General features: G+C 39.6%; 1 protein-coding gene across 1 annotated transcript in view; it reads right to left on the bottom strand.

Annotated features, from left to right (window-relative positions):
- CENPF (centromere protein F) overlaps nucleotides 1–23,196 on the bottom strand; it is a 57,340-nt gene that overhangs the window by 24,371 nt on the left and 9,773 nt on the right. The window contains exons 5-11 of the mRNA XM_045877226.3: nucleotides 22,836–22,927; nucleotides 20,693–20,984; nucleotides 19,357–19,559; nucleotides 11,937–12,062; nucleotides 10,833–10,961; nucleotides 7,160–7,282; nucleotides 1,258–1,393 (exon numbers count right to left, since the gene is read on the bottom strand). Of these exons, the coding sequence (XP_045733182.2) occupies nucleotides 1,258–1,393; nucleotides 7,160–7,282; nucleotides 10,833–10,961; nucleotides 11,937–12,062; nucleotides 19,357–19,559; nucleotides 20,693–20,984; nucleotides 22,836–22,927 (1,101 nt within the window). The remainder of the gene's footprint in view (nucleotides 1–1,257; nucleotides 1,394–7,159; nucleotides 7,283–10,832; nucleotides 10,962–11,936; nucleotides 12,063–19,356; nucleotides 19,560–20,692; nucleotides 20,985–22,835; nucleotides 22,928–23,196) is intronic.

Genomic DNA, 23,196 nt, shown 5'->3' with positions numbered 1-23,196 from the left:
GAGAATCAAATGGAAGATTTTCCAGACTCCACTGCCACCTCATGTCTACCCCCGGGCCCCTCCTAGTTGGAAATAATGGCAGTGCTTTCATTCAGCAGTGATTGGAAGGCTCCATGTTCCTCAAATACGTTGGGGGAGAATAAGCGTTGAGAATCTCAATAGAAGATGATAAAGCTAGCATGTATGATAAACTCAGTTGTTACACTACAGGGAAAACAATTCCTAGTTTGTTTGATTTTATTTATTTACTTGAGAGAGAGAGACAGAGATAGCGAGAGAGAGCTTGAGTGGGGAGGAGAGAGAGAAGCAGACTCCCACTGAGCAGGGAGCCCAACCCGGAACTCGATCCCAGGACCCTGGAATCATGACCTGAGCCGAAGGCAGACGTTTAACCGACTGAGCCACCCAGGCGCCCCCCAGTTCCTAGTTTTAACCTGTTAATCTCAGTCTACCTACTGAGAGTTGAAGGCCCTTGAGGCGCTGTCTTTACAAGCCATCATTCCACTTCGCTTGTGAGGACCTCACACAACCAACACTGAAAAATGCCCTCGCCCTTCCTTTTCTGACAGTTTTCTTTCAAGAAAGCTGAAGACTGACATTTTTACCCCCTGCCATGGAAGAATTGAAAGCCGTCTTAGGGAGATCAGAATTTAAACGAGGAAAGAGTCACAGAGAAGTATGGCACACATTCCACAGGGCAGGTTAAAAGAAGTCCTAGAGGTACATACACCCCAGCTGAGAAAATTAATGTACATAAAAGACATACGGTACATACAGATAAACATGAAATGGTGGGCTCATGTGGTGCGTGCAGCATAATCCAGTGTCTGTGTGGAAAGTGAGGAAAGAAAATCACTCAGTCAAGTAAGTCCTCAAAAAAAAAAAAAACGTCATTAACGGCTGGGAAAACATGCATTCAATACAGGATTTCTCCACCGTCTGGGGGACAAACACACTTGAGACACAAAGAATAGCACTCTGGGGTGAGAGACAGCACTGACAATTCACTTTTGTGTGGAGAATATTTACCCTTCTGGTTTCAAAGGCAGTTTGGGACTCTGTGTGTTCCAATAAAAAAAAATGTCGAACTATCACTCTGAAACTAAAAAAGGGAAGAGAGAAAATTTTCTCCACATCAACTGCAGACATCTTTCTAGGAAGATATATAGGAAAATCGAAAAATGTTTCTAAGGCCATCCATCCTCCCTCATGGGACATCAGCTTAGAAAAATACCTCCAAACGCTCAGTTTACTTACCCCTCATTTCTTCTGCAACGTTCTGGCTCTGACTCAAACTCTGTTTGGCCTTCCTCAGCTCTTCCTCCAGGTGGCAGACTTCTCTGGCCCGTTGCTCAGACTGACTCTTCAGAACACTGTATTCCTTCTTCGCTTCCTAAAGCACACATTTAATTGGTTATAATCAAAACCACTCAAACTAGTTATGACTTCTGCCTTATAAGGGTCCCTAATGGGACTACTTGTGTATCTCACTAGGGGAGGAATCTCACTTTTCCCTTTGAGCACTTAAGTGTCACTTAAGTTAGACATCTTACTTCAATCAGATGATTTTATGAATAGAACTAAAAAGCACAAAACCCAAAATGGACAATCATCTTTTCCCTTCAAGAAACAGACTTCTTTGAAATTTCTGGATGTCCCTATGCTTGTTAAAGAGTTAACTCATAAGGAAAATCCTATTTACAAGATCCTCAAAGAAACAGGCTCCAAGGTCCAATCACACCTGAATGATCAAACACATTTTTGCAAAGATCTGATGTGCTAATAAACCAAAATGCACATGACAGATTTTTTCCTTTTCATTGTAAAACCATGTTAAGGCTTACTGTAATGAGGATGTCTTTATGAGTATTAAGTTTTTATTAAGAAAATCTAGTGTGCAAGACGCTGGGAAGGGTGTTATGAAAGATGCAAACATAAATAAGACTAGAGTCTCCTGCCCTCAGGGCAGGTCTCTCACTCCAGTGGGGGAGGACTGGATACTAATCACTTAGTTCATACCAGGATGTGCTAAATACTAAAGAGAAGTGGAGTATGTTATGGGAAATCAGAGAGCAGATACATGGAAAGAAAAATTCATTCTATATGGAGGAAATCTGAGATTTCACAGTGAAAACAGGTTCTTTGGGTACCTGATTAGGTGAAGTAGTCACATAAAAAAGTAGCAGAGACTCACATGCATGTCCATTCTATGACTATGGAGGTGTGCCTATTTTTGAATCTTAAAACCAAGCAATGGTTATTTATATGCCAAATAAAAACACTATTACTGGGGTGCCTGGGTGGCTCAGTCTGTTAAGCGTCTACCTTCAGCTCAGGTCATGATCCCAAGGGCCTGGGATCAAGCCCTGCGTCGAGCTCTCTGCTCAGTGGGAAGTCTGCTCCTCTCTCTCCCTCCCTTGCTCGTGCTCTCTCGCTCACTCTCTCTCACTCAAATAAATAAATAATCTTAAATTATTAAAATAAAATAAAAACACTATTGCTTATCAACCACATAAGACTTGCACAATAAATAAATCCTCCATTTATATTCCTCAATCTGTTTTTCAACCTTCAATGACTGTATAGATGATAAGTATCTCGGCCTATATTCTATGCCACTCTCTGGACCATCGGGGGTTGGCATATATTGTTACAAACAGACGGAACCAAGCTCCTCGCATCCTTAGGGCAAAAACATTTCATAAGGCTACCTTTTTTTAAAACTGCACTTCAAAAATACCCCCCATGAGAAGAAGGGGAAATTTTTGAATCTTAAAGAAACAATTAAGACCCATCGTCCAAAACCCTACAGCCCCGTTAGAAAACAGATGGCCCTGGCAAAGCTGTGCTGGAAGGTTGCCTTCAATTATCAGTCTGGTTACTACCAGCAGATGGGTACCCATGCAGCAAAGCCAAATTCAAGAAGAGGGAGAATCTGGCTAGTAGAACATACTTGAAAACTTCCTGGCAGCTGCCGTGTTCATGCATATACGTTCATTTCATCCTCAGAGTAAGACAAAGCCTGTCGTAGTTACATTCCTCTGGCTCCTTTGTCCCAATCCTGCCTCCCTTCCATGAGCTAAATGGACACCCGATCAGTCAGGACTGCAGTGTAAAGTTCTGCCAAGAGGGACCATCAAGGTGCACGGATGTTGCAGACTTGAACGAGCATCATTAAACTATAGAAACTATAATCACTTGTTTGCTCTCCGGGCTCAGAATAATCACCACTCAGATGGGATCACAGATGTGAAAGGAAAACGACCTTAAAGCACTTTAACAAGGGTAATGGAGCATTATTATTAGCATTTCTTCCCCAAAATTGACAGCAGCCAGATCTGCGTGATCCGTGCTAAGATTAGCGGAATGAGTTCGATGTAAAATAGTAACCAGCTTGTTTAACTACCTGAGTTGACTTCCCATTTTTATTGTGCAACCTAGGACATATTTTCTCACCCTAAAATATTAATCAAATCAAGTGACATCTGCATCTGGAGGAGGGGCCTCAAAGCTGAGAAGACACTGTTCAAACCTGGGGGCATCCCAACAGAAGGAAGGTAAAAAGAAGGAGAAGAGAGAGGGAAGGGGGCAACTTATGCTTGTTTATATGTCTGTGGGTCTCTATCCATCTCTGTCCATAACTGGGGGCATTTAAATGAGTAGTAAGCTCAATGGAAAGATTAACATGTCTTTCTATATTCTGGCATTAGCTCCGTAAATATTTGTTTCTAACAAAATGTTCAGCCAATCCTGGGACCCAGCAGGCTTGTAATACTATGGCTATGACCAACCCAAGAATTTTAAAAGGCCAAAATGTGGAAAATGAACATCTGAAAATGGATCTGTAGGCTGCCATCCATCAGCAATTAGTTTTCTGTGAGGCCACAGCCACTTAAGACTTGATTGGCTAGCTCATTAGCAACAATGAGTTAAGCATACAAGGATGTATTCTCCTAGGCATCTCTTGCATCCTCAAATGATTTGCAAAATTGGGCACTAGTCTAGAAAAACACAACAAAAATCCCTATCACCACAAGCCAGCATTAGAGCTTAGCAAGCAATTCCACCCAGATCAACTTCAGTTTAGGAGCAGCAAGGGAAGCATCATTTCCTAGGGCCAGACAAAACAAATTTCGGTTACTGTGTGGCATTTCATGATCCCATCCATGAATGGAGCTTAATACGTCCCCTGCTGGGACGAAGTCTATATCATGAACAAGGGAGGGATGCAGGGTCTGTCCCTTTCCACCTCATCATTCTTGCCTGCCAGGCCAAGCTCCTTAGAGAACCTGCTATACTACAGATCCCCAAGCTCAGGGAGGTCCCCAGACAAGCGTTCCCTCATCTTGGCTATCACCTGATGGCATTTTATTGCCTACCCCCAATGCTAGGGGGCTGGCACTGGATGAGGGATGAGCAGCTTACCTAAAGCCTCCTTTCACTTTGATACTAGACATTAATTTTACCATTGATTGGGCCATTAAGTCACATTTCTGGTACAGATATGCTCTCATTGTGAGCAGCCTATCTGTTTACTAAATGCAGACAAGGAAAATTTCAGTACAACTGTCGCATTATTTCAGCATCCAAAACCTATAAGCATGATAGGATTGTTAGTACTTAACTTGGAATTCGACACAGAAAGCTACCAGAGTGAAAAAAGAGTAGAACAGGCAAAATTTTTAATGTGAAAAATCTCAAATGCACTGTCCCCTGCTCATCACTTTCTGTGCCTACAGGGGACAGCAAACGGCGGGAACACCAAAGGTCATAGCTCTTGTGGAGACCAGAGCAATGAACAGGTACCCTGTAATACTTTACTAATAAACACTCATGTGCTGGGCACTGGTCTAAGCACTTTACACAGGATATTTAATTTCATCATTAATACAGCTTAGAAAAGGGAAGGGTAGTATTTGTCCCTATATGCAGATGAGTAAAGTTGGACTCAGAAAGGCTAGGTCATTGTCTGAAGGTCACACAGCAGGGAGGTGGCAGAAAATGATGCAATCCCAGGTCTCCCTTCCTCTAAAGCTTCTATTCTGCTACTAAGTTGTACCACCGCTCTAAATGGGTAAATCACTTTTCTAATGCCAATCCCAATTCAAAATGCAAGAGCCAGCTAAACCCTTGGAATTCTTGATATCACCCTCAACAGAAGATACATCTCCACAAACATAAACGAAGGCCAATAGTACAAATCCCTTAGCCCTGTGCTAAGCACTTTCACGGGACACAGAAATCAGTGAAATCTAAGCGCAACACGATACACAATTAACCCTACAGGCTAGAGTTCACAGTGGACAGGCTCTACAGAGGGCAAACCCGAGCCTGGGCGGGGGTGCACACATCTTCAGAAACACCTGCAAGACAATGTCCAGCCCACTTCTGTAACTTGGCTGAGCAAACAGTGTCTGGACCCTCTTCACCAGAAGACTGCTTCTACAAAATGTTTCCACTAGGCAGCCAGTGGAGTCACGGGAGAGTTTCTGGCTGGAAGGAAAGCTCACAGGGGGAAGAGTTCGGTACCAGTCTGCTGTGGAAATGTTAGCAGAAGCATCTGTTGGTTGGTCCCCACTGGCCAAAAAAGCAAACATTTGTTTTGCTGAAACAAACACTCCCATTTGAAAACGGTTGCTGATGAAACCATCATGTGACACGAAGTTTGCTTCCCCTGGGGTGGCTGGGGCTGTGGCCTCCTGTCCCCAGCAGCATGACCCCTCCGAGACCTGCCACTCTAGTTATCACCTCTTTGCTATTGACAGATGTTTGGATCTGGCAATCAGGATACGCTCTTCAAAGCTGCAGGGATAAATACATGTAGATGTTCCCCCTCTGATAAAGAACTGTTCTTTGGTTCTCTGGTCTAAAAAATGATTGCAAAAGATTTGAAGAAGTGGGAAAAATTCTTTCCTGTGACATTTGATAGAGAAAAAACTCCCGTTCTGCCATGCTTCTTTGTAAGATTACAGTGCTGATTTATGGTCCTAGTCAGCCTGTTTCAATCTACTAACTGTCCCCAGATAAGCCTTTTCAGACAAGCTCCAGGCCAGGGCGCCTGGGTGGCTCAGTCAGTTAAGCATCCAACTCTTGATTTCAGCTCAGGTCATGATCTCAGGGTTGTGGGATCAAACCCCACGTCAAGCTCCGTGCTGGGCGGGGGAGTCAGCTTAAGATTCTCTCTCTCCCTCTGTCCCTTCAACCTCTCCTCTCCCTCTTTAAAAAAAATAAATAAATAAAATAAACTCCAGGCCACTAAATAAAGAGAGAAGCTGAATTAAAGTATGGATAAAATCCTATAACGATTATCAGGCCAATCTTCTCATATCCAAGCCACTGGAGAAACTTCATCCACCATTTTGTGTAATAAGCATGAATCTCCAAAAAAAGGACACTGTCAACCTTGCACATGCCAACATGACTTTGGAAGTTAGGGCAACAACTAACAATTACTTGTTGTCATTGTTGTTTTTGGAGAAAGAGAGAGAGAGAGAGAGAATGCACACAGGTGGGAGTTGGAGCAGAGGGAGAGAATCTCAAACAGGCTCCATGGCCACTGTGGAGCCTGACACAGGGTTCAATCTCACCACCCTGAGACTGAGACCTGAGCCAAAATCAAGAGTCCGAGGCTTAACCAAATGAGCCACCCAGGAGCCCCTTACAAGAATTTTAAATCTAGAAATTCTTCATCTGTCATCGCTTTTTATTTAAATCTGTGATTTTCCACAAAGTTACTATTTGATGACTCAAAAGCAAGCCCTTAGAAAGGGGATTTAAATTATACTTCCCATCACCAATTTTGTCTCTTTCCTCTTAGAATAGAAAATTTTGTTCCTTTCCACTTCTTTCCATTTTTCGGGTAATCTAAAATTATCTTTAAAAAAAAAAAAAGTAGTACATGATCTTAATACAAGTCATGTTTACCTATAATTGCTAGATGCTTATTAGTAATCATACGAATGCAAAGTGAAAAAAAAAGTACATATGTTCTATGTTGTAGGTTACATACAAAACACTTTGTAATACTTGCGACAAATAAAAAGGGAAAATTACATACGGTCATGATAAAAGACGGAGAAACAGTATAGGAATTCTCTTGTACCCTCCCACTTCATCCCACACAGAAGTTGATAAATTCTCATCTCAATGCCTCACTTACCTCACTGCTTCTCCTCAGCTCATTTTCCTTGACCTGACTCGCCTGTAACAACTGTTCAGTTCGGCAGAACTTCTGCTTAAACTCTTCCAAAGTTTTTTCTAGCTGGTGCTTTCCTGATGTGACCTGCAAAGAGGAAAAAAGGCAAAGTTTCATTTTTATGTTCTTTACTTTTTTTTTTTTTTTTTAAGATTTTATTTATTTTTGAGAGAGAGAGAGAACAAGCAAGAGCAAGGTGAGAGGGAGCGGGAGAGGGAGAAGTAGACTCCCCACTGAGCAGGGAGCCCAACACGGGGCTCGATCCCAGGACCCTGGGATCACGACCTGAGCTGAAGGCAGATGCTTAACCGACTGAGCCACCCAGGTGCCCCTGTTCTTTACTTTTTAAATAAATTATTTATTCTTAAATAAAATGGTCATGGAATATAAGAACTGACGCCATCTATTTTGGGTGAGACATGATCTATGTTACAGCTGAATATAGCATTATAGGTTTAACTTAAAATAGCATCAGATCAACTTGGGTGACAGCAGATAGAAGAGGAAAAAGAGCTGGGTGTGGGGAGGGAGCCACAGAGAAAAAAAATAAATTTAACCACAAAAAAGTGAAACAATGAAACAGTAATAAACAACCAAAACAAAAAGCTGAGCTAAGAAACAAACTCGGAGACATACTTGCTGTGTGACAGATTAAAAGTTATATATCTGTGATATAACAAACAAAGCACATCTATGGTTCAATTTAGAAAAAGGTAAACTGAATTTTTAAGAGTAAATAACAGAAACAGACAAACCAAAAAATACAAATGGCAAATCAACTTCTGAAAGAAACATCCTCAGTGGTAGTCAAGGAAGAATGAAATGAAACAACGATGACTTTTTCACTCCTTAGTTAGTAAAATTTATAAAACCAGGACTATCTCCTAGTAACAAGGATGGGCGAAAACAGGACCTCTCTTACACCAACCAGGTGAAAAGGTACATTACAACTTTTTGAAGGGCAATTTGTCAGAATCGATCACAAGGGAGAATACACATGCCCTTGAGACAGCCAATTTCACACATGGAAACCTGTCCTACAGAAACACCAACACAGAAACACCCATGATGTTACCCAAGGATGTTACCACCAGGGCTACAATGAACAAGAAGATGTTGACCACCTAAACATCCCCCGATGGAATAATTAAATAAACTACAAAACATCTAATAAAAGCAAGGCTTAGGCCAAAAAAAAAAAACAAACAAACGAACAAAAAGGCCTTTTTATTAAAAACCTTGGAGGAAGCCCATTAAACACTAACAATTTATCCTAGGAAAGGAGTTTTTTGTTTGTTTGGTTTTGGGGTTTTTTGTTTTGTTTTGTTTTTCCCCAACCTTGGTTAGCCAGATAGAGGACTAACTCTTAGTACCTAACAGATGTCAGGGAGTGTCATCTCTCCCATTTTGGCTGCATCCCCATCTCTGGTTCCTCTACTAAGAAAGGTCAACATTGGGGCGCCTGGGTGGCTCAGTTGGTTAAGAGAGGTCAGCATGACTCACTCCGGCGGCTGGTTGAAAACAGACTGTGAGGGGCAAGTCCAGAAGGAAGGAGAACAGTGAGGAGGCTAGTACAGTAATCCAGGTGAGAAATGACAGTGTCCTAGACCAGACAGGGGACCAGCGATGGTGAACAGTAGCCATAGCCAGTATAAAACACAAAGCTAGACACCAACGTTCATTAGACAGAAATTCAGGGAGATAACAGAATCAGAGGGAAGGGATGGAAGAGTTTACTACCAATTTCCTAAAATATGGGTTTTAATGTTTCAGTTGTTGATGGCAATCTAGTATTTATTTTCTTTATAAAGCATATTACACAGGACTATTATGGAAAAATTAAAAAGAGGCAAAAGCCAAAATAAAACAAAATTGCTTAACTGTATAGTCCAGAGATAAGCAAAGCTCATGGTTGGCATAGCTTTTACAAACTATGTATTGGACATAATCATTTGTTCATAAATATGCAGTGCCATTATTTAAAATGATTATAATAGTAATCTAAATGCATGATAAAAAAAACCCAAAAGAACAGCACAGAACAGTAGGAAATAAAAAACTGATTTCTGTCCAACACCATCCCTCTTTCTATATAGTTTTTACCATTTCTATTTTTATTCTTTCGATGGCTACTTTCATTAATTGAAATAACAATCTTATAACAACATTAAGGATTTATCAGTGGATTCCCACATACAGTAATACCTACCTCCCCTTCAATTTACAAATTTTAGTAAAAAATACATTGGCTTCTTCCATTGCTTTAATATTATAATTTTAAATAATAAACTTAAGTCTCTTTTTCTTGATCCAATAACTTTAAATATGTATCTTGACTCCCTATTAAGTAAAATGTATAAACATGCATTTCTAGCAATCTTTCTGTCTTCTCTCTACTCTTCAAGTTCTGTTCATTTATTCAGGGCCTGAGTTTATGGTTTTGCAACTCCAAGGGGCGTCATTCATTCCTAGTCCTCGTGGGTTTGTATGGTTATCACAATGTCTTTCAGAGGGGCACCATTTTGTATTATAATTCACACAAATACACCGAATGGCAAAGAATGGTAAATTTTGTATAAATATATACAGTCTATTCTATAACTATGATTGTTTTGTTCATATTTCTATTCAAAAACCTGAAAACCAGTAAAACATAATTTATATTTACTCCCTTTAAAAAAAAGTCATACAAATCAGGTTTATTCTTAGCAAGGAGGGAGGAAGCAAATGGAGGGTTTCCGGGAGTAGCTGAAAAGATTCTATGCCCTGACGCAGATAATGGTTCTAAGAGAGCATTCCTTATAATAATTCATTGAATTGTAAATTTGTTCTATGTAGATGTTGTATGTTAACACAAAAAGGTTTAAATATAGCTATACATATAATATCCACACATATGCAAAAATACATAGGCACATACAGACACGCAATACACACGTGTGTGTTTGAATAAAGGTGGAGTCAGGAGAATCCTAATGGAAGGCTTTGAGGTGTGAGAGAAAAAGTAGAGTTGAAGATGACATGGCGGTGATCTGGGTTCAGTGATATGAAGGATGGAACTGCTATTTACTGGGGTAAGGAAGACTACGGGAGGAGCACATTTGAAACAAATAGCGGGAGTTCAGCTATTACCCCACCAAGTGTGAGATGCCTGTTGGACAGGTGAGTGGAAATACAAGGTACACACGCAAGCCTGAAAGTTCAGAACAAGCGTCCCGGCTGAAGATAATAATACAAGGGCTGTCATCATATAGATGAGAGGCAAGGCCAGAAACTGGATGAGATCATTTTTGGAGTAAGTGTTAAATAAGTAAAAGGATGATAGTTTTCAGCGCTTTGACTGTTTGGGGGGCATAAATTCCTCGGGAGGTCTCCCACCTGGTGATATGCCCGAGAACCACTGGAACATCACACCCCTCCACAGACCTTCAGGTCTGAGATGCTCACTCACTTCCCTCTTTCTGTAAATGAGAAACCCCAGACTCAGACTCAGTTTGTTCTCTTCCTTGGTTAAGTAAGGAAAGGGAGGTTAGAGCCATTCTTCTTTAAAAGCATCACAGTGTCAGCTGCAGTATAGAAAATGCATGAATAAGGAAAAGGGGGACTACTGGAGGAGAGAAATAAGCTGGCTCCCTACTTTATCCAGGTCAGCCTGCAGGCTATTGCGAGCGTTCTTGGCTTGCTGTAACTCCTGCGTGAGTCTGGCTTTCATCTGCCCGCACTCCTGGTCCAGGGCTTGGAAGGCGCGCTGCTGACGGGAGAGCTCCTGAAACACCAAAGGCACACGCGTCAGTCGGACTGCCGGCGGGTAACGAGGAGACTCCAGGGTGGGTGGGCAAGCCTCCTACGGCGGGCCAGGCCGCACTGAAAGAGCAGGAGACAATAGGGAGCCAGGCTGACCATTCACTTAATGATAAACATTAACTGTCTTTAGCACCGGTCCCGGTGATCAAACGCAGGCCTTCGGAGGAAAGGGGAAGGAGTCTGCCACTTGGCCACATGGAGAGCAGCCAGCTTCCGTCCCATCCCCAATCTTAAATTCTTCATCTCTCTTTCGACAAGTCCAGGGGCAAAAGGGAGTAGAGCTGAGCTGCCATGGTCACAACTCAGCTGGGAAATCGAAGACACTCAAAAATGGGGTTTAAGATGTCAAACATCGTAACACCACTCACAATTTAGAATGACAACAAGGATATGCCACCAGTTAACTTCGATAACCACATCGGGATAGCAGATTTCCATTTCCAGGCGCTCTTGCTGAAAGACTAGAGAGCCTCACCCCATAGGATACACTCTGCCAGGCTAACTCACCGTCCACTGGCAGCAATACTCCTGGAAAGGCGTCTTCAGCCCTAATGTGTCTGCCAACTTCTTTCCCCACCGCATCAACTACCTTTCTAATGTATTCGCCAACCCACAGGCTTTAGAAACAGGTGGAGATCAGGATACAACTTCCTTCACAACTGAGAGTGTTTGAAAGAAGAGACAGGATTCTTTCCTACTCGGTATCAAATTTCCACGAAATCAGAGGACACGGATAAAAAAGAACATTCTGGCTACTGAGTCGCTTCTCCAATGGAAAACTGAAAGATGGAAGTGTGAAGGAAAATACGGGGAACCTCTTCCTCACAAAGGAGTTCCCTGCTCGCAGAACACCCCAAGTGTTCTTACAACAAACAGCAACGCTTCTCGAATGACGAAACTATGAAATGCGCACTCCTCATGAATCCATTCACCTTACCTCTTGCAACTCCTTTTCTTTCTCCTTGAGTTTCTGTTCCAGAGAACATCTGGCACTTTCTGCGTTTTGTCGCTGACAACTCAAATCTTCAGACAATCTTTTCAGTTTTTGTTCCAATGCAGTACACTTAACAACAAATAAAAATGGTCAATACAAAATTATTTGAGGTGAGAAGCAAATATTTTGAATTTTAGAAAAATTAGGTCTGGTTCAAGTTCATCTATGTGTTTTGACATTTTTGTTTCACTAAAAAGGTGGAGTTTAAATGATCAGCAAGGGCACCTCACTGGCTCAGTCAGTACAGCTTGTGACTCTTGATCTTGGGGTTGTGAGTTCAAGCCCCACATTGGGTGTAGAGATTACTTAAATAAAAATTTTTTAAAAGAGATCTTTATTTATTCATTTGAGAGAGAGAGAAAGAGAGACAGTGCCAGCAGTGGGGAGAGGCAGAGGGAGAAGCAGGCTCCCCGCTGAGTCAGGAGCCTGACGTGGGGCTCAATCCCAGGACCCGGAGATCACGACCTGAGCCAAAGGCAGACGCTTAACCATCTGAGCCACCCAGGTGCCCCTACTTAAATAAATAAAACTTTAAAAAATAAATATATAGAATAAAATAAAATGATCAACAAATACTAAAACCACTATAATTATTTTAGCACACCTAAAGTTTGTACTTGGGAAATATTAGAAAAGATATAAAATATTAGACCATTTAAATAAATACTTCATAATTTGCACTATGAAAAAAGAAATCAGCATTTCTGAATAAAGATTCACCTAACATTTTGTTGCATAGAAATGAGACGTTCAAATGCAGTGATGTTGATCTGTGTAATTTAGAAGCTGTAAAATAATCAGTGGGTACCCATGACCCTCATATGATAGTCTGTTTCAAGCATAATAGATTTTGTGGGAAATTTTAAATATTAAAATGCCTCTTTCCACAAGGCTCCCGCTATGCCATTTTAAATTTCTGAAGGTTCACAGCACTCCAGTGAGTATCACAACCGGTTTTTAACCAAGCTGCCATAAGCAACACAAAGAACATTCTTTTGTTTTTGTACATAGCCAATACCCTTAAAATAAGTTTTAAAACATGAACTAAATCAAAACTTAGGATGCCCTTCTAAAATTAAATTGGAGCAAAATGTCCTCTGAATCTTCCCCACGGTGTTTAAATCCTTAAAATGCCCTACAAAACAACTGTAAATTTCCAGGGAAGAATAAGAACACCTCATGTGAGTGGGGGAGAACTCCCTGGTCTAAAAGAAATGTGTCCCAATTTGGCAAATCTCTCTTCTAAAGTATTTCTCAGAGAATCACTATAATATCATTCAGAACTATTAGAAATATTAGAAATTTAAGGGAAAAGTTAGAAGAAAAGAAAACACTACGTAATACTTTGCCAGAAGACCAGACACCAATTATTAACTAACCAAAGATGAAAAAAATAAAGCTGGTCATTAATGACTAAATGATTTTCCAACTATCAGTACTTTAAATATACCAATTTCAAAAAGAAAAATAATTGAGCCACTGGTTCAAATTAATCCACTGCTTTGGACATTAAGACACCTTTCCATTATCTTTACTGTTCTTGAATTTTTAAATCTCCTAGGAAAAGTATTACAGAAATTATTTATAATAATAACAAATATGAATCAAACAAATATTTATCAAGAGCCAACTATATGTCAAGCACTGTGCTAGGTACGGGAGATGCAGCAGTAAATAACCCAGATAAAAATCATTGCCCAGATAATGGTCGAAATTTTGGTGGTTGACAATTCTCAGGGAAAAAAAAGCCCACGCAAGGCAGAGATGAATGAACCCTTGGTGCCCTCTCCTGGTCCTCCTTCAAACTGCAACACATTCCACTAACAGATCTCAGAATCAACAACTTTCTTACTACAAAACAGGTTAAAAAGAGCCTTTAGAATATGCTCATATTTTATTTAAATGTTTTACAATGACATTCTGATACATTCTGACGATGCACAATCCATGTAAGACTAGCTGACCACTAGGTGTCATGAATGTTCCATAATATTCTAAAATAGTGTCCTAGCTGAAATCCTTGAAAATATGTAGTATATGACCTTGGGCACTCACTCAGCACCCTGGGCCTGAGTTTTCAACTGTGAAATGTGGGTGCTGAACTCCAGGTTTGCTGTCAGCCTCAATGTTTCTACATGAGTTCAAACTCTGTATCCCACACAGTTTGCAAATACTTGGAAAAGAAGCACACTAGAAACAGCATACATTGACAAAAGAATATGGTATTGATTTTGATTAAATTAGTTCCATTCTACTTGACGGGTAATTCTAATGGTAGGTCAGGGAACAGCATAAACAAAGCATAATTTGATTTCAGCAACACATCTGATCAGGTCCTATTATCCTAAGGGGCAAGAGGGAGAAAGGTAGTCTGAATTTTCAGTTAGGTAGATTTGAAGCTCACTGGAAAAAAAAAGGTATCCAGAAAGCACTGAACAAATGAATCTGAAGAACCTGGAGGAAAGTTTCTAATAGAAAGCCAGAGCTGTGTTCTCAGCACTGTCCTAGTCAAAAGTTTTAATTCATGATCTGGTAAGAAGAGACCTTATCAAATATGCTAGATAGGACAAAGATTCAGTGATCCTGTCACTCCAAAACCAGTAAGACAAAATATAATAGGATAAGTTAACTCATATATAGGAAGGCCTGAGTTGGCAGAAATGCAACTGAAAAAAAGCTTAAATGACAAGGAACTCAATGCAATAATAACTAATGTATTATTATAAACTCACCATGTGCCAGGCACTATGCTAAAGCCTTTACAAAATTTATCTCAATCTTTACATCAACCCTGTAACACAGACATTAACACCATTTTATTGATTCGGCAGGGGAGGCTCAGAATTCAAAAGCAAAACAAGTGGCATGTGGCAGAACCAGGGCTCAAATCCAAGTCTCTCTAACTTAGAAAACCAACCTACAAACTCAGACTGCACAAAGTGAATAAATATGTTGGTCAAGGTAGGTCATGTTCCCATTGATCCTCCACTGCACCTTCATACAATGAATCAGTATTTATCAACAATATCTCTGTGCAAAGCATTGCACTATGAGAATGTCTAAAAAAATGAACCTAGACTACTGCTTCCAGGAAGATAGAATAAACGTACATTTCTCTATTCCTCAGATTGAGAACAATTCAAAACCCTTCACAAACGTTAAGAAAGCTCTGAAAGGAGATAAGAAGACTGAGTGACTAGGGACTTTGGGACCCAAGGGAAAAACATGATGGTGCTGAAAGAAGAGAACAGTCAACCCAGAAACCCTATATCCTGAGGAAACACCTTCCAGGATGAAGTATCAAGACATTTCCAAAGAAAGAAAACTAAGAGAATTATGTGGCCAGTAGACCAACCCTAAAAAAAAAAAAAAAGGCTAAAAGAAGTTCTCTAAACAAAAAGGAAATGATGAAAGAAGGGACCTTGGAAGGTCCAACAATATTGGCATAAATGATAGAAAACTGGAGAAGAGAAAGAAAGTCTAAGTTATGTTTGACAGTTAAAGCAAAAATTATAACACCATCTAATGTAGTTCTAAATGTAGGTAGAGAAAACACTTAAGAAAATTGTATTATAAATAGGGGAGGGTAAAAGGATGAAAAGAGCAGTAAATTTTCTGTAATCCATTAGAACTTCTTACATGACAACACCAACAGACCAACAAATGATGTGTATATATATTATCTAGAGCAGTCACTATAAAAGCTCTACAAAGAAATACATCTAACCCACTAGATAAAATGAAATTCTACAAAATGTTTGAGTAACCCACAGGAAATGAACAAAATGAAAAACAAAAAGAAACAGAAAATAAAAAATAAGATGGCAGTTTTAAACCATGACCAATCAATGATTACATTAAATGTAAATGGCCTAAACATGCTAATTAAAAGACAGTTGGTAGAAAAATGAATTAAAAAATATACCCAACTATATGCTGTCTATATAAAACTCACTTCAAATATAATAAAAAGATAGGCTGAAAATCAAAAGACAGAAGGAAATACATCATGCAAACATTAAAGGAAAGCTGGAGTGGCTATGTTAATACCAGAAAGAGTAGACTTCAGAATAAAGAAAATTTCCAGAGACAGTGAGGGCTATTATATAACGATAAAGGTCAATCCGCCAAGAAGACACAGCAATCCTAAATGTGTATGCACCAAACAACAGTTATAAAATATGTGAAGCGAAAACTGAGGACTGACAGGAGAAATAGATAAATCAACAATCTTGGAAGACTCTCACTATCCTCCTTTCAACAACTAATAGACAGGAAATCAGCAAAAATATAGAAGAATTCAACAACACCATCAACCAACTGAAAATCTGGGGCTAAGGAAAATTTTAGAACACTTCACCCAACAACAGAATACACTTTTTTCCCAAGTGCCCATGAAACATATACCAAGATAGACCATTGTCTTAGGCCATAAAACAAGCCTCAACAAACTTAGAAGAATTGAAATCATAGAGTATGTTCTCTGAACACAATGCAAATCAATAACAGAAAGAAGAAAATCTCCAAACACTTGGAAATTTAACAAGGTATTTCTAAGTAATCCATGGGGCAAAGAGGAAGTCTCAAGCAAAATGTTTTAAAAATGCATTGAAAAAAAAATAAAGTAAAAATACACTGAATGGAATAAAAACAAAAATACAATATATCAAAATTTGTAGGACACAGTTAAAGCAGTACTGAAGGAAATTTATAGCTTTAAATGCCTACACTGGAAAAGAAAAGTTTCAAATCAATCATCTAAGCTCCCCACTTCAACAACCTAGAAAAAGAAGAGCAAAATAAACCCAAAGCAAGCAGAGGGAAATAAAGGAGCAAAAATACATCAAGTTGAAGAAAAGAAAATAAATGAACCAAAGAGCTGATTCTTTGGAAAGATCAATAAAAGATCAACAAACTGACAAATTTTATTATTATTACTGACAAAATTGATACATCTCCAGCAAGACTGACAAAGAGAAAGCAAGAGAAGACAGAAATATCAGAAACAGAGAATATCACCTGACCTAACAACATCAAAAGAATAGGAAAATACTACAAATAACTATATTTTTAAGTATTTAGATAAAATGGACCATTTCCTCTAAAAACAAAAGCTAGTGGCACCTGGGTGGCTCAGTCATTAAGCGTCTGCCTTCGGTTCAGGTTATGATCCCACGGTCCTGGGAATTGGGCCCTGTGTCAGGCTCCCTGCTCAGCAGAAAGCCTGCTTCACCCTCTCCCACTTCCCCTGCTTGTGTTCCCTCTCTCGCTCTCTGTCAAATAAATAAATAAAATCTTTAAAAATAAATAAATAAAATAAAAACACTAGCTATACCAACTTATCCAGTATGAAATAATTTTCATAGCTACATATCTATTTTAAATATTAAATTTGTAATTTTTTTAAAGACTTATTTATTTGAGAAAGAGAGTGCATGAGTGGGAGAAGCAGAAGGAGAGGGAGAGAATCTCAAGTAGACACCACAATGAGTGCAGAGCCCAACGTGGGGCTTGATCTCATGACCCATGAAAATCATGACCTGAGCCGAAACCAAGAGTCAGACACTCAACCGACTGTGCCCCCGCCCTGCTCTGGTGCCCCTTAAATTTGTAATTTTAAAACTCCCAAAAAAGAAATCTCCAGGACTGGATGGTTTCATGGAGAATTCTATCAAACACATAAAGAAGAAATAACACCGATTCTACACAATCTCTTCCAAAAGATAGAAGGGTACGGTTCCCAGTTCATTTTATGAAGCTACTATGACCTCTGATACAAATACCAGACAAAGACAGAACAAAAGTACAAAATAGCTGACCAATATCCCTCATGAATATAGACAAAAAAATCCTCAACAAATTGTAAATAAAATCCAGAAATATATATATGTGTGTGTGTGTGTGTGTGCGCGTGCGTGTGTGTGTATAAAGAGTATACCAGGAAGAAAGGCAAACATAAGCAAAACACTGGACCCAGAGAGGGGAGCCTGGTGACTCAGTTGGTTGAGCATCTCACTCTTGATTTCAGCTCAGGTCATCTCAGGGTCATGGGATCAAGCCCCACATCAGGCTCCCCACTCAGCAGGGAGTCTGCTTGAGATTCTCTCTCTCCCTCGGCCCCTGCCCCCTGCATGTGCACATGCTCTAAAATAAATAAATCTAAAAAAAAAGAAACACTGGACCCAGATGAAGACTGGGTTCAGGAAACACCAATCACAGTTGGTCCTAGAAGATAATTCATTTTTCTCTGCACTTGTCACCATACACAATATTATCTATGTGACTATATATTTATGTTACATCCACCACTAGGATGAAGCTCCCCAAGAGCAATGATTTTTGTCTATCTTCTCACTGCTTCATTCCCCTGGTCTAAACAGTGATGGACATACAGTAGGCAGTCAACAAATATTTGTCAAATGAGTACATGAATGAATGAATAGAAAAAAGAGAATAAAACACTAGAGTTAAGATAGGGACAAAGCAACAACAAAACACCCTCAAATGCGCTAAGAAGCTTGGCCTTAATTGGAGCCTTAAGATTAAATCACAGGAGTACATTTATTGGATCAAAAAAGAGATCAATTAAATTCTATCATATGTCCTAAACCTCTTTTATTTTTTTTTTTGAAGATTTAATTCATTCACTTGAGATAGAGTGAGAGAGCACAAGAAGGGGGAGGGGCAAACAGAGAGGGAGAAGCAGGCTCCTGGCTGAGCAGGGATCCTGACATGAGGCTTGATCCCAGGACCCTGGGATCATGACCTGAACAGAAGGCAGACTCTTTTTTTTTTAGATTTATTTATTTGAGAGAGAGCGAGAGAGACAGTGAGAAACAGCATGCGAGAGGAGAGGGTCAGAGGGGGAAGCAGGCTCCCTGCTGAGCCAGGAGCCTGATGTGGGACTTGAGCCCAGGACTCCGGGATCATGACTTGAGCCGAAGGCAATTGCTTAACCAACTGAGCCACCCAGGCGCCCCCAGAATGCAGACTTTTAACAGACTGAGCCACCCAGGCGCCCCTGCCTCTTTTAAAGCTCCATTACTTAGCCGCCTCTTGTATGTGTCAAGTGCCATATATACATAATCTTCATTCTTCCCCACCCACTTAGATGGACAAGAGCTCAGTAACTTGCCCAAGTCACTTTGCCAGGAAAACGTGCAGTATGGATTTGACCCCACATCTACCCAACTCTAAACGAACCTACTACTTCAACTGCACAAATACTGCTAGTATGTATTAATGAGGTTCATTACTCACATTTATTTCATAAATTTAAGTGTTAAAGTATTGTACGAAAAAAATTTCCAAAGAACTGTATGATGAAATGTAGGCGTTCAACAACTCATGAGAAGTCCAGTACCTTGGTTGATGCCTGGTCATACTGTGCTGTTGATCTCACCAGTTCATCCCTACTTTTATTCAGAACTTTGTCTTTTTCAATTAATTCCGCTTTTGCTTTCTCCAGCTGGAGTTGGAGTTCTTGACATTTATTCACTTGGCCTTTCATTTCTTTTTCTTGTCCTTGCAGATGTAGTTCCAAATCACTAATCTTGTTCCTTAGCTCTTCAATCACAAACAAAACCCACACTTTAATTAATATATATTTTTGACAAAAAATTTACAGCTCAATTGAGAATGTATCATTTGTTATTAATCTGCTCTGAAATCTTTGGTGGGACAAATATAAATTAATTCACACTAAACACAGAAACTACTTTAATTGGATTTAATTCAATGGTTAGTCTCTATTGTCATTTGTATTCAAATATCCAGGGGAAGCAAGAGAAACACATTTTCTAATGTTTTCAGAGAAACTCGGGAAAGAAAATGGTTTTCTAAAATCATGAAGAGTATCTTATTGAGGCTGCAAAAAGTGTATCCCATATAATACCCTACGTAAAAATTACCACTTGGTTTTATACACTGGCAAACTACTATTTGTTTTGTGCCCATATCCATGCAAATGAATGCTAAGCAGTGCAAAATTCACCCTCCTGTATTCTCTGGTAGCTTTACCTCCAGTAAAGATCAAGACAGTGTGAACCTCCTATACTGCCAAAATTAACAATAATTTTTTTTTTCATTTTTTTTCCGACATACAAACAATACCAGTTCCAATGGCATTGGCGGCATGACAATTCTCACCAGTGATCACGGACGGTGATTTTCTATATATCATAGCACTGGAAATTATCGTCGTCTGCAGAGTAGATTCCAAAACACCACCTGGTGCCCTTGGCGGTCAGCTGTGGTGTGGTACTCCAGCCAAGGTTACAGGTTTGCTCCCATATGGACAACCTGGCAGTGCAGAGAAAGCTGCCCCGCAGACACATGCCACACCTGTGGCCAAAGCTGGCCAGACCCCAGGCTTGTTCCATGGGCCACCAAAGAAGACACAGGAGAAGCGTGGGGCGTGTCAACTGTAACCTACTCACCCTACTTCTGGAAAGACAAAGCCACTCAGACTACTTCGGAAGGCTTCCGGGCACCAGCTTTATAGTACTGATAAAAGGACATTCCAAAATTGTGGTATCTTTTATCCCAAAAACAGTATTTCACATCACCAGATTGAGATACAGAGCTTTGAAATGTCTAACAAAACACACAAGCACCTTTTAGGATTAAAAACATCTGGCATCACCCCCAAAATTATCAAAATTGAAAATTTAATTTCAATTTAATTTAGCTCAATTTACCTTGATTCTGGGCATTTAATTGGTCCAAAAGGTGAGAATTGCCCAAATTATCACAGAAACTGCTATTAGCATCTCTTTTCCCTGTTTGCAAAGTTGATCTACTTGGAGTCACCTCTTGTTCCCCAGAAAAGTGAGATGCAGAGAAATCTCTCCTAATCGGAGTTTTTAGAGCATGAGATGAAAGCCGAGTTGGGGTCTTTTCTTGTTGCCACGAGAACACGGATGAGGAAGCCTGATGTCGTGCAATGTCCCGGTGATTCATTGTGCTTTGGGGAATAGCCTGACACGCTTTCTGTAAAGACAGAAACTCTTTAGAGCCCTTTAAACATCTCAATATTCAAGGCTATTTATTTTCAGATAGCACATAAAGACATAATGCCAAGAAGTTACCACTTCCACTGCATATCAAGAAAGCATGTTTATCAAGTCAAGGGAACCTTTAGGTCCCAATATCCAGGACAGGAACTGTCTAATGGTTAGACTATAGCATTGAAGGCTAAACCAGTACCATTTGAGTCCCAATCTATTAAAATGGGCTCAGTTTTTATATTTATTCTGCATCCCTCATATACTCCATTAAACACAAGTGAGTATTCACTACCATTTTGAGTTTTGAAATTTGGTGTCCTTTGCTTGCCTGTCCTTGGTCACCTCCTCCACTTGCTTTGCACAAAGAGGATCAAAATTAAATATTAACCCAAAGAACTCTTTCAAGAATCTCACTTTCCACCATACCACTCCCAAAAATGTCATATAAGGTGTTTTATGTTATATAATACACATTTGTGGATTTGCTACTGCTTTGAATTCTTTATTTTTTTAATTCAAGTATAGTTAACGTACAGTGTTATATTAGTTCAGGTGTACAATGATTCGACAATTCTATGTATTTCTCAGTGCTCGTCAAATAAATCCCCCTTATCTCCTTCTTTTGTTCTCTCTACTTCCATTCTGACAAATATCAAGACATGGCTATAGATGGTGCGTTAAATTTTTTTATAGCAAGAGCTTTTCTTGCCACACAGAGAGGTTTCATGTTTGTAGAGACTCAGATTTCTCCACCAGAAAAACTCTGGGAATCAATGTCAGGAGCAAAGTGGGCACCAATGGCTGAAATGGATCACAAAGCACATGATATTTCTATGACAAACCAGAGAATTACCGTTTAATTTTTATTCACCGCGAGAAGAAACACCTTTGCTACATATCAGAATCCTGTTGACCTCCAAACAAGGGTCAAGGGCATGAGAATAATTGAAAGTGTTAAAGCTCTCATAGGTACTTTGTGATCCTCAGTATGTAAGGTATCTACTTATAAATCCAGCCTTAAACTGTGTGAATGGTCCCATCTCAGCGAGTTCTTGTGGTTAGCAGAAATAAAACACTAAGTGCAAAACTAGGATTTAGGTTGTTGTTGTTTCCCCCCTACCTTTTTTTTTTTTTTTAGCAAATAACATCACACAAGCAGAAATGGTAAGGGTAAATTCTACAGATACCGGGTATATTTAGGGTCAGTCCCTTAACTAGAAGCAGGGGTTTCTAAAACCTGCATTTTGTTTCTTTTGCTGACACTAAACAAACCTCTTCGCCCACCTCTCTGCCTATTTACCCATACCAAGATGGAGCTTAAAACCCTGTCCAGCAACTTATTTAACAGAATTGGGTAGATTATCTTGATAACGTTCTCCTCTAAATAAACAGCACATAAATAATGACCCTCAAACCCCTTGTCCCTGGTGGTAATCAGCACATTCCGTAAGGCCTGAGTGGGAAGCAATCAATGGCCTCCAGGTGATAAAGCCAAACAGTGAGTGTCTGGAATAACCCTGGTCCCCCCCCGCCCCCTCCTTACCATTAGATCTCAATAGGGAAATAATTATATGGCTACAGTTTCTGTAGAATTTTAAGAACATCTAATGTCTAGGGATAAACTGATCTCCCCACACTATTTTTTTTTACTCCTACTTTTTAAAAACCAAAAAGTAATTACAACTAAGGTAATCAGCCAGGAACTTTATCTTCTTAGTGTAAGAAAAATGTGTCAAGCTCTACGTGAACCAGATTTTTCTCCAACCCTGGACACCTATATATCAAAGTACTTCTTCAACTGCATACTCTATTGTAAGGCCCATAATTAACTTACTTTAGCCTGCAAGGCTTTCACTTCTGCCTCTAATCTTTTTCGTTCTTCAACTTCTTTATTATATTTTTCTTTTAGATCTTCATACTTGGAAACTAAACAAAGACAATGAGAAACAGTTTTACTTCAGTCATTGATTTCATAAAGGAATTCACAGATCAACAATCATTTCAATAGTCTAGAAATGAATATTGCGGTACACTAAACAGATGCTGGGTTTGAATATTCTGAAACTGAATTATTTTTAAAACACACTACAGGCTAAAATGAAAAGTTTAAAGGCTTAACCTGGTAGCTCCATATAGCTCAAAAGATACACAAATGGATATGTAGTGCATTAATGCCCAAATTAAAAGGTTTTTTT

The sequence above is a fragment of the Mirounga angustirostris genome, unplaced genomic scaffold (genome assembly GCF_029215605.1).
Source record: "Mirounga angustirostris isolate CCGP_5_RB_7025 unplaced genomic scaffold, mMirAng1.0.hap1 SCAF_6, whole genome shotgun sequence".
In the NCBI taxonomy this organism is placed as follows: Eukaryota; Metazoa; Chordata; class Mammalia; order Carnivora; family Phocidae; genus Mirounga; species Mirounga angustirostris.
This window is presented reverse-complemented; position numbering and strand designations above follow the sequence as displayed.